This window comes from Sander vitreus, chromosome 14 (genome assembly GCF_031162955.1).
Source record: "Sander vitreus isolate 19-12246 chromosome 14, sanVit1, whole genome shotgun sequence".
Classification (NCBI taxonomy): Eukaryota; Metazoa; Chordata; class Actinopteri; order Perciformes; family Percidae; genus Sander; species Sander vitreus.
The window spans coordinates 8,416,544-8,428,890 of NC_135868.1; the positions used below are offsets into that span (position 1 = coordinate 8,416,544).

At 40.2% G+C, this 12,347-nt stretch overlaps 1 protein-coding gene across 2 annotated transcripts in view; it reads left to right on the plus strand.

Moving 5' to 3' along the window:
* Positions 1-12,347, plus strand: part of myo1g (myosin IG) — a 54,548-nt gene that overhangs the window by 8,718 nt on the left and 33,483 nt on the right. For both annotated transcript variants that reach the window (XM_078268589.1, XM_078268590.1), the window contains 10 exons: positions 816-909; positions 1,137-1,302; positions 3,237-3,290; positions 4,774-4,869; positions 5,091-5,207; positions 5,993-6,199; positions 6,429-6,574; positions 6,664-6,778; positions 7,330-7,500; positions 8,134-8,204. In XM_078268589.1, coding sequence (XP_078124715.1) covers positions 816-909; positions 1,137-1,302; positions 3,237-3,290; positions 4,774-4,869; positions 5,091-5,207; positions 5,993-6,199; positions 6,429-6,574; positions 6,664-6,778; positions 7,330-7,500; positions 8,134-8,204 — 1,237 coding nt within the window. The remainder of the gene's footprint in view (positions 1-815; positions 910-1,136; positions 1,303-3,236; positions 3,291-4,773; positions 4,870-5,090; positions 5,208-5,992; positions 6,200-6,428; positions 6,575-6,663; positions 6,779-7,329; positions 7,501-8,133; positions 8,205-12,347) is intronic.

Sequence of the window (12,347 nt, forward strand, 5' to 3'; positions counted from 1 at the left end):
ATGAAAGAAAATGGAGAGACAACTTTGCTATTCTTAGATCTATACCTCTGTTAATCATCAGGTTTGGCCTGTGTGTGGAACCAGATGAAAAGCTTTGTTGTCATCTATAGACTTGACTCAGCAACCATCTGTCTAGGGCTGCATCCAAAGTTTATTTTTTAAATGATCAATTAACATATTTTCTTAATTAGTCGATTATTGTTTGGTCTATAAAATATCAGAACATTGTGAGAAATACCTTGTGTCCAAGGTGACATCTTTAAATATCTTGTTTTGTCTGTTAAAAATAAAAGATATTAAGTGCACCATCATAGCAGACAAAAAAATAATCAAATACTCACATTTTAGAAAGAAACTTAGTACTTAAAGAAGAAGTACTTAAACCTCCATTAACCCCCTGTCTGAGGATCTGAGGCTTGCAGAATGAGTACATCTTTTACCCTTTATATAGATCTTTTAAAAGAAAGAACCTGCACAGGTTCCCCATCTCACTGATATCACTGATGCTCGGTAGATGGGTTCCAATGATGTTCTGGGCGGTTTTAATCACTCGCTGCAGAGCCCTCCTGTCCTGGGCAGTGCACATCCCATGCAAGTTTGTAATGTTTTAGTCAGGATACTTTATATTGCTCCTCTGTAAAAGTTACCAAGAACTTGGCAGGGGATTATTATTATTTTTTTTTTTTTACATTTTCTTAAGAAACACACACAACAGTTTCTAAGTAAAGAGTCATTGCGTAAATACATGTTATGTTATGCAGCTATACTGATCTGTTCATCAGTGTTGTGAAACCTGTGTGTGTTTTGTATTTCAGGTGAAAGTGGGGCAGGAAAAACAGAAGCTAGTAAATACATCATGCAGTACATTGCGGCCATCACGAACCCAGGCCAGAGGGCCGAGGTTGAGAGGTGAGAGTTGCTTTAGAACTATAAACTTATTAAGGCAGTACTCTAAACCGGAATGTAGATTCAGATGACTTTTATCCTCAATCCAACACAAATAAATAATTGGATCTTGAGAATATGATGTTACCATAAATCATCTTAATTTCTTCTTGTCCTCCAACTCCATTTTCACCTCCCTGATGGCTCGTTCACACGTTTCCATCAACGGTTACCACGATGTGATCAATCAGTGTGAAGAATGTCCTGCTCAAATCCAACTGTGTGCTGGAGGCCTTTGGGAACGCCAAGACAAATCGCAACGACAACTCTAGCCGCTTCGGCAAGTACATGGACATCAACTTCAACTTCAATGGGGAACCTACCGGAGGACACATCAACAACTACCTGCTGGAGAAGGTGAGGGGGTGGGTGGGTGGGTGGGCAGGATGATGGAGGAGCTTTGAATGCAGACAGGGGACCTTAACGGCTCCAAGAAACACAGAGGACAGAAAGAGCCCACCTCTAAAGAAAAGTACAGAAAAGTTCTGCTCATTTAGTTTTTAAATTATGTCTTCTCTCCTGAACATGAATGTTTCATGAGGTGAAGACAAAGAGGTGTGAGGGAACATCCATGAATAGATCGATCTGTGAAGCCGATGTGCTGCTGCGTGTTAATGACTGGCTACTTGATGCTGCTGTATTTATCCGCTCTGTTAAAAAACCGTCTGGCACTCAGGGCTGGTGTGAATGATGGTGCAATGATTCATTTTCAGAGGGCAGGAATAACCACACTGTTATTAAACTGTCCTGCTTCTGCATCAGCAGCCAACATGGTGCTGCTGTGGTGGTCGCTGGTAATCTGTTTGGGTTTTTTCTTCAAGACAAACACTCAAAATCAAACTATTATACTTAAACACTGTTGGAAAATTAGCTGGTTGTGATTTTGTCGCTTGGTTGTGGATTTGTCTTACTGGGTGATCCATTCTTGAGGGCATAATGTGACTTTTAGACATTTTTAGTGCAGCTATAGCGGAGATCATTCAGCTGTCTAAAACACCAGCACTATATCTAAGGTTTTGGTGTCAATCTCTCAACATCTAAGAGCAAAGACCTTTTTTTTAAGATTCTTTTTTGGGCATTTTAGGCCTTTATTTTTATAGATCAGCTGAAGAAATGAAAGGGGAGAGAGAGAGAGGGAATAACATGCAGCAAAGGGCCATGGGTCGGAGTCGAACCCACGGCCGCTGCATTAAGGAGTAAACCTTTATATATGGCCTTGTGCTCTACCAGGTGTGCTACCTAGGCGCCCAAAGACCTTCTTTTTAGATGTACGATTTGTCACCAAAAGTACAGCACGCAACCATCCAGGGAAAAATCTATCTTTGATATTTGGCCACATGACATGTTGCACTTTGAGTTGAGTTTTACTTTCACTTTTTCTTTTTGACTTAGTTTTGACTCATTTAGAGATCTGTTATTTGTCTTTTGTTACCTCGAAAACTCACACATGATTGCTGACCTCTATGATAAATGCTGCTAACTTGTTTTATTTAGCTTAAAGTGCTCATATTATGCTCATTTTCAGGTTCATAATTGTATTTAGAGGTTGTACCAGGATAGATTTACATGGTTTAATTTTCAAAAAACACCATATATTTGTTGTACTGCACATTGCTGCAGCTCCTCTTTTCACCCTGTGAGTTGAGCTCTCTGTTTTAGCTACAGAGTGAGGCATCGCACTTCTGTACCATCTTTGTTGGGAGTCGCACATGCGCAGTACCTAGGTAAGCACTGCTAGCTAATCAGAAGCAGAGTATGAGGGCGTGCCACGCTAGCAGCTAGGCGAGCATTATAACATGTGTTACAAAGTGACGCACGTTTCTCACGGAAGTAAAGGCTGGACTACAATAGAGCTGTTTGGAGCAGTTTGTGAACAGTGTTGGAGATGGTAAATGGCTTTGGGGTGGACTTTTGGCTTTTTCACTTTGTAAACCGATTACATGCACAAAAAAGATATATAACACAATAAAGGAAAGGGGAAAAGCCAAAAAGCATAATACGAGCACTTTAATATAAATTCTGTTTCAGTTAATAAATGATTTGCTCCACCTTTAGATGTAACCCAGAGAGGTTTGATACAAGCTAGCACACTTCTTGGTGTAGTTGAAAGCGATTTAGAGGAAAAACTAAAGTAAGAACAGACAATGCAGGAACTCATACAACAAACAACACTTTACTTTAAAAAACAACTCGTGGAACGCATCGTTCATCATAGAATAATTGTATAACAGGGTAAGAGTTTCTGAGGATGGATGTTTGGTTTGCTACCATAATCTGTTCTCCTGTTCAAGTCCAGGGTGGTCCATCAGCAAGACGGGGAGAGGAACTTCCACTCATTCTACCAGGTAAACTTTTATCTATGCTGCTGCTAAACATACACTAATGATGCTCAAGTATTACTCCCTGAACTCACATTGTGTTAAGTGTAGCAGGGGATTGTGGACCCAAATGCAGAGATGAGGCAGGAAGGCAGGAGAAGGTTTGAGCTTGGGGGTTTATTATACCAAAAAAACAAGGACAATGCCAAAACGAGAGAGTCCCAATAGCCAAGGGCAAAAACAGCTGTCCGAAAATACAAAGCACAAGAACAGGAAAACCAAAAACCAGAAGTAGCTCAAAAACCAGGAAAACAAATAAAAGGAAATCCAGGGAGTACAGACCTTGACGTGACTGACACAGGGAGACAATACACACCGACACGCTGACAGCAACAAACACAAACTAGTGATGGGACGTTTGACACCGAGGCACTGAAGCTTGTATCACTCCCGCAAAGCACACTGGTTCGAAGCAGTGTTGGAGCTTGTATCAAATTGAAATAAGCACGTGACTGATGACGTCCGAAGCTTCGAACGTCACTGAAACTCCGGAAGGGTTGGCTGGATTCATGGATTCATGTCGCTGCATGCTTACCAACGGCCCGTTAGAATTCACTGGAACATCGCAGGGTTTATGAATGTGGCTTGCAATTTATTTGATTAGCCTTTTAATGGAAATTAGCCTACCTGTACATAATTCTACATAGCGGTAGAAGATGGAATTGTTGCTGCAGTTTATTGAATCCATATTTAGCCTAATTAAACATACTTACATTCAAATCCTGATCACAGTAATTTATATTATTATATTATGTTATATTCAAACATAGGCTTTATATTTTTAATTCAGTCATGGCATGTTCATGTCATTTAATTCAAGTTCTGTCATGTCATGCCATATCCATGTGTCCATTCTGTCTCTCCTATGTTCATGTTGTAGCTTTGTTTGGCTGTGTCAAGTTCATAGCCGCTGTCATTTCTGCTGACTGACCACCAGATGTCACTGTGTTGTTTTTTGATGCTTCGGATCATTTTGCGATACAATCAGGAAGAAGCTTCAGAGGCTTCACAAGGCTTTGTTCGCCCATCACTAACACAAACTGACGGGAAAAAAAACCACAAAGCACGCTGACGCAGGGACATACTACAAACACAAAAATGATCTGACGCCGGACAGGGGAAAGACCAAGACTAAATACACAGGGTAACGAGGAAACACAAGACAGGTGACACAAGGATGGGAAACAGGTGAAACACATTAGGGCAATCACAAGGGCGGGAAAACACAGGAAGTAAAACAAGACAAGACAAGACAGAAAACAAGACCGTCAAAAATAAAACAGGAAACAGGGCAAAAATACAAAACAGAAAAAACAGATTACCAAAATAAGACAAAACACACCAAACCCATAACACATTGAGACTTAAAAAAATACTGTGGATTACTGCTCCTTTATTGAATTTATTAAATTGGATCTAAACGTTTATGTTTGATGTGTATTTATAACAGTTACTCCGTGGAGGCTCAGATGAGATGCTGGAGTCATTTCATCTGCAGAATGATCCTGCTGCTTATATTTATACCAGAGAGGGAGCTGCAACTGTTGTGAGTTCGTCACCTTTACATTTCAATTTACACTTTAATAAAATGAGTTATTTGAAAAACAGCTGTTCATATATTTTGAAACAAACTGCACAACACAAAGATTTTAAATAAATGATTATACTCTCTGAGGCACCAAAATCCAAAATCCAGGATGTCCCCTGTGCACTTCAGCTCATGTTCTTTTGACTGAAAATAATAATCCAAATTCCTTTTTTCTTAAGACCTCCAACAATGATCGCTCGAGCCACAAAGCAGTGATGAGTGCCCTGGGAGTGATTGGCTTCTCAAACGAGGAGATTAACTCAATTTATCAGATCCTGGCCTCCATTCTTCTGTTGGTAAGGTATTGCATGGATTGTAAAAAATAGGAAAAGTAAAATTTATATTCAACGATTAAAATTAAAAAGTATTTTCTTCACCACGGGTGCAACATTAACTTTTTCATCCACCAGCCAAATGTCTAGTGAATGTATTTTACCAGCCACTTAACCACTGTTTTTTTGACTGGTGAGTGAAGCAAATTGACCAGCCACTTGCATATTTTACCAGCATTTGGCTGGTAAATGGTGCTAATTTTGAACCCACCTGTTGGAGCCATTACACCTCTTTGTTTTGTTTTGTTTATATACCATGTTGGTTATACTAATTAATCTGCAGTTTTATGTTTGAGCACTGGGTGAAGCATTGCCTTTGGGAAGGCATAAAGGTAATCAGCCACAGGTACACAGGTGTGTGGAAAAAGGGGAAAGCATACAGCTTTTCACCATGCCAGTGCGTGTCATTGTGATTTGTTTGACAAGGAAAATGAATGGAACTAAACCAGAAATGAAATGAAATGGACTGTATTGCTTGTGCGACGGTGTGCAGGCCGTCAGGAAAATAAATGGGTCACAGCACCGAAATGCAGACAGATTGTGGACATAGATTATTGGCACGCAGAACACGCGTCCAAGCAAGTTCTGCCCTGGTACCACCTAATGGCCTAATGTAGGAGTTGGTAAAAGACTCTACACGACCTGTTAGACTTTGTAACCATGTAGACTAAACTGTGAGTCACGAGATCACCAACATAGTTGTGATAAGATTATGGCTCTATAATTAACTGTAATGGTCTGTTTTTCAGGGAAACGTGCAGTTTGAGACTGATGGTGAGAACGTTCAGATCCTGGGACTCGAAGCTATTGACCACATCGCTGAGCTGACAGCCACAGAGGTGGACAGTGTCATCAAGAGCCTGCTGTTCCGCACTGTGGCCACCGGGGGCGGCGAGGTCATCGAGAAGGGACACACAGAGCAGGACGCCTGCTTTGGGCGAGATGCTTTCGCCAAGGTGCTGTTGCTTCACTTGTTTATTTACAAGTCAAACAAACAAATAGTTTTATCAGGATAAGATTTATGCTTTATACAGATTCATTGTTTTACAGCTTCTCCAGGATAAGACAATTAGGCTATGTTAACATCATCACTGTGGCATGCTTTCCTTTTACCTAATTTTCACAGTTGTCACATTATTTTAATCTCCAGCTCTAAACACACACTATCTTATTTCCCCGCTCAAGGCTCTTTATGAGAGACTTTTCTGCTGGATTGTAAACCGCATCAACAGCGTCATTGAAGTTAAAGACTACAACCCAGTGCTTCATGGAAAAAACACAGTCATCGGCGTGCTGGATATCTACGGCTTTGAGATCTTTGAAAACAACAGGTTGTTGTGTTGTGAAATGTATTTTCAAAGTGGACATTTGTCATTGTTGATGCTGTTGCTAAAGTCTTTGTTCCTCTATTGTCGGCCAGTTTTGAACAGTTCTGCATCAACTACTGCAACGAGAAGCTGCAGCAGCTCTTCATCGAGCTGATCCTCAGACAGGAACAAGGTGAATACCAGAGAGAGGGCATCACCTGGCAACATGTAAGAAACACACTGAAACAACAACAAATGCAAGCAAGAGGTGCCATGTCACACAGAAAAACACACACATTTGCAGATCAATTAATACTCTGCTAGCTATTCTCAATATATGGACACTTAAGACAATTGCCAGGAATAAAATGATGTATATTTCTGCCAAAAATGATTTTCTATGATCCTCACCGTTAACATTGCTGGCATTGTGTACATTTGTTTTTTTGCACCTTACTGATAATCTTTATTGTTTATATTTTGTTTTAATTTGCACTCTATATATTTGCACTTTTAAATTAAAACTGCTGCACAACTATTTCAATCTGGATAAATAAAGTTTTATCTTAAAATGAGTTTGCTAATGTGAAAAAGTTGCCTATAAAAAGTTATTTGTGACAATACATTTGGTGCAGATGTGACACACAAAAGCAAGTTTGTAAGTGCAAAAGCATGCACTTGAAAAAACCACACACACAGTACGTGATGCACTAGTGATTTATAAACATCACTACATTTCCCTCTTACGTAACAATCTTAATCTTACTGTTCGTACACAGATTGATTACTTCAACAACCAGATCATTGTGGACCTTGTGGAACAGCCCCACAAAGGCATCATCTCCATTTTGGACGAAGCTTGCCTCACTGTTGGTAAAGTCACTGACACGGTCTGCCTGGAGAGCATGGACACCAAACTGGCCCAGCACCCCCACTACACATCCCGCAAAGTGAGAACAGATCAGAAACATCATCTGTCAGGCAGGATTCATCTCAACTTCTCATATGGATATTCAGAAGACCTTTCTCAGGCTACGGGCTGCTGCTGAACTTGAAACTGAAATGATGTTTAAAAAGGGATCTTGGAAAATGTGGTTTTAATTTCACTTAGTGGGAAGTGGTGATACGTTGTTGACATATCCTCCTCAGACTCTAAAAAACAAAATGAGGAAATCTTATTTTACGCCCAAACTGGAGTTGCTTAGAAGATACAGTAGAAATGCCAAAGTGAAACATTGAATTGCTTTTAGCACTATTTTGGTATTTCTTCTCAAAACAGGGGTGTGTTTTGATTAGATTTTTGACTTAACAAGCAAGAACTAAGAGTCTTTAAAAAAAACTTTAAAATGTGCTATAACACAGGTGCAGTTTTGTGTTGCACTCAGTAGGGAGCAGAGTTTCTCCAATGTTTTGCCTTCAGAGACATCATAACATGCTTCTCAAACAGCAGGGGCTCTAAAATGCTGCCATTATTTCCTCCTCTTAAAGCTGACATATGGTACACTGTAAATGTTTGTATTATATTGAATGTAATATTTTATACTGATGGTTCTGCACTCACACTGTCTCCTCCTCTTTTCCAGCTCAGCCCCACAGACAAAACCATGGACTTTCAGAAACACTTCCGTATTCGTCATTATGCCGGAGACGTCACGTGAGTCACTCATACGTTTTCACACTTTGTCACAGTCGTCTGCTTCGGCCCAGGGGGGCGGTCTGAAAAAGTGACAGGGTGTTGTGCAGAGTTCAGAAGTGTAAGCCAAATAATCCTATTAAGAGATGTCAGTTTATGATATCGGCAGCAGTGAGTTAATTCATAGAGGCGTTCCAGTGGTGGTGTTAGTGTTGTGCTTAAAGTGACAGCTTTACGGATCAGGAGTTATTGTAAATTGTGGTTAATAATCCCCTTTAACTAAGTAACATATAATGTATGACAACTGGGTGCTGAAAAACTATTCATTTGTGTCTTCTGATCTCATATCTCAAAGTGTATTCCTAGAGCTTGAATCCCATAATATCCCATACAGTATTTAGTACTAAATGTACATTCACGACAAAAGATCAATCATACATTAAATTTTAACCACAATATTGACCAAGTGTGTGTTGCTGTTTACGTTGGTCTATACAAATAAGAAATTGGCCACCTATTCCAATAAGTGTAGGATGTCATCCACATGCATACATTTGCATTGTAAACTACATATATACTGTACAATCCATTCATCTGAAACCACATGAAGAAAACTCCTCACGCGTATACATAAAGTGCATTCACTAACCTGCACAGCCAGGCATACAGATACAACCATAGACATGTACAACACACGTGGCATTGTAGAGGCAGGGAGAGGAGATGCTCTAATTAACACCTTTTTAGTATTTTCCAACAGGTGTCACCCATATTAAGTCAAATTGTACATGCAAGTTTTGAAAGACATGGAATAAAGTAAAGATTAAAATTGGCATGTCATTATAGAAACAATCTTATCTGAGATAGAAAATGTAAGTTCAAATGAAAGATAAGTAGCTGATCTTCCAAGAAACATGTTTTTGTCACCTGCTAAGGCTTTTGTAGCTTAAACCATCCCTCCCCTTTTAGTTTTAATTTATAAAGATCCTTTTGGTAAACATGTTGCCTTGGTGAGATAATCACAGTCGAGACAGGTAGGAAAGATTGAAGATTTTCAGTGCCACTAGAACATAATCATATCATAAATCAAATATAACATATATATAAAATATATATATATGCATATTAAGGCTTTTTAGCTTATATCCTATCCTAGTACAATCATTTTTGTTTATGTTAGTGGCCGTTTGGTTTATGATTCACAGACTAGAGATCAAACGGTTGTTTGGTTTCCTTTTCCATCATTGCCCCACTTCCTTAATGTGCTCACTGGATTTAAACGTCATAGTGGGCAGATGAGGGCCCTGGCCAGCAAGTCACCCGTCGTTTCTTTGGTTTCAGAAGATCCCCACTGCTCACGTGTACTGCCCTCAATCTAGAGAAGGGAAGGAAATGAATATGTCAAGGGAACACGAAAGGAGGAGGAGGAGGTGGGCAGGGAGGGATGGAGTCAGCTGATGAGACAATTTTGGCTTTGCGAGATGTAGCAGCAGCAGTAATCAAGGAGAACTGGAGTAGGGTTTATTGAGGGCCTTTGACTCGGGGAAATCCAGGCTAACACGATGTCGAACAAACACAGTAACACAGAGCAATTTCATCCATCTTTGAAGCTAGACACAGCTCTCACAGACAATTATTGCACTGTACCTTTTCTCCCTAGCTGCCCTCCCCTTGTCAACGTTCAGTAGTTCTTTACTTTAGTAAAGGTACCAACACAAAGTACTTAATGCAGAAAAATGATTCATGTGAGGGTTGTGCTATTACAGGTTATGTTATTACATTATGTTTACTGATGCAGTAATGTGTAAGCAGCATTTTACTGTTGTACTTGGCTGAGATGGAGCTCTTCTGTAACTAGTTTACATTTGGCTGTAACATAGGGCTGGTTATTTTTTTTTTATCAGTCCATTAACTGTTTAGTTTGTATAAGAAAATAGTGAGAAATGCCCACCACAATTCCAAAACTCAAAGGGACAACTTTTGTTTTGTTCAACATACCACCAAAATGATTCAGTTTACTGTAATTCAATTCAAGTCAAGCAAATCCTCACATTTGAGAAGTGGAAACCATTAAATGTTTGTCATTTCTGCATTCAAATGAGAGTTGCAGATTAATTATCTGATGATCAACTTACTGATCAATTAATTTACTATTTCTTTCAGCTCCAAATTTATACACCATTGGGTATCATAATTTTAAAGCTTTCATGTGTTTCATATCTAAACATCTGTATGTAAAAATACTTTAACTTTGATTTATTGATGGATATGTAATGTTGTACAAAATACATATATTTAAGTACAGTACTTAAGTAAATGCACTTTCCTGCCAGCGTTAAAAAGACAGGCTGGATAAGAGCATGTGACCTGCAGTGGTGATGACAGATGGCTGTCCCTGTCACTGTGTGTCCCCATCACCCTGCCGCACGTCGAGGTTGCTCCAGCTGAGCTGTCATCCCTTGTATATTGCTTCCTGGTGGTACTGCACCCCCGCCCCATCATCCCCTGTCCCATCCCACCACATCTGAGTCTACTCTGGCTAAATATACCCTCATCCTCGCCACCCACTGGCCTCCCCCTCCACTCTCACCACACCACCACTATCACAAGCTTTGACCTACTTCGCTCCCTCATCCTCTTTCCGCTTTTTTTCTCCTCTCTCTGCAACCCTCACCTGACTCTTTACCATCCACAATTTAATTCCCTGCAGTGTTGCAGCCCTGCACATGCAGCACTTTGAGCAGCCATGAGATATATAATTTTCACTTATTGCACAACTTTATATTGCACGAAATCTCACATGTTTGTCGCCTTGCTCTTTCAGTGTGAGCTCCCCTTAACCTTGTAAAACACAGCCCTCTCCTTGCACCAGCCTTGACCTTCATACTTTAATATACTTTCCTCTAAATCATCCTCCTGTCTCTGGAGAGCTGCTGTTTTTATCTCTGCACGTCCTCTCCTGTCCGTTCTCTCCCAGCACGGTCCTGTCCTTGTAAATGAATGTTGTGGATTCTTATTGCTCTCTCTTCCTTTCACACTCTGTGGCTCTCCGGTGAGCTTCCTGGGATTTGGTCAGGTGGTTTCGGCACCCATAAGCCAAGGGGACACATCTGTCATAGCCAGCGTCTGCTTCTTTGCCTCCAGATGTGCCAGCCCAGGACACAGTCACAGACAGGGCCATGCAGACAACTTGTGACATGCTGTGTGTCTGTGTTTTGTTGTTTGTGTGTGTGTGTTTGTTAGAGAGGGAGGCATGCAGAGAGAATATGTAGAAGAAATGTGTGTGTGTGGAAGAGAGTGTAAACTATTGTGGTATACTGCAGTGGTGGAATTACATTTCCATTTTACTTGACTTATACTTCTACTGCACTACATTTCAGAGGGAAATATTGTACTTTTTACTATACTACATTTATCTGACAGATGTAGTTACTTTACAGATTAAGCTTTTGATTAAATAAATGATGAAAACAAATAATAAAATATTGTAAGCCAGAGTTTTCCAACCTTTTTGGCCTGTGACCTCTTTATGAGAGTGATTCCTCATCTAGACACATGGTTTCAGTTAAATAACTGTTTAAGCCCCAACAAAAAAGTAAAATAAAATTGTAGCAGAACTTTATTGTTTCTTCTTTCCTCTCCCATTAATCAGCCCCCCCCCCCCCCAATGTATCTTCACTCTGGTGGGGGCTGGACCCCTAGTTTGGAAACCACTGGGTTAAACTCCCTAACTGTATACATATACAGTAGTTAAAAGTAGTACTAAGTAGGATTTTGAATGCAGAATGGATTTTTTTAAGCAAATTGTCCACTCTGTGTAAGTAATTGTTGTGAACGAGAGAGGAGAGAGAGGTTTATTTGAGGCAACATTTACACTACAGCAGGCTCTTACCCCAGGGCTTGGACGGCTTATGTAACCTTGCCTTACTGTGTGCCTCTGACCTCCTGCTGATGCATCACAAAAACTTACAGAGCAGTTCGAAAAAAGGCAGACAGATTAGTTTGTAGACAGTTTTTTCTTTTCTTCTCAAAAATGTGAGCTGTGGGGGGAATTTGACCATGTTCCTAATTTGTAAATCATCTAAGCGGCATGACCTCCAGCCTGAGGACTGTGAGTCATTTGGTGCAAAGAGTGGAGTCCGTTAATGGGAAGTGATAGTGACC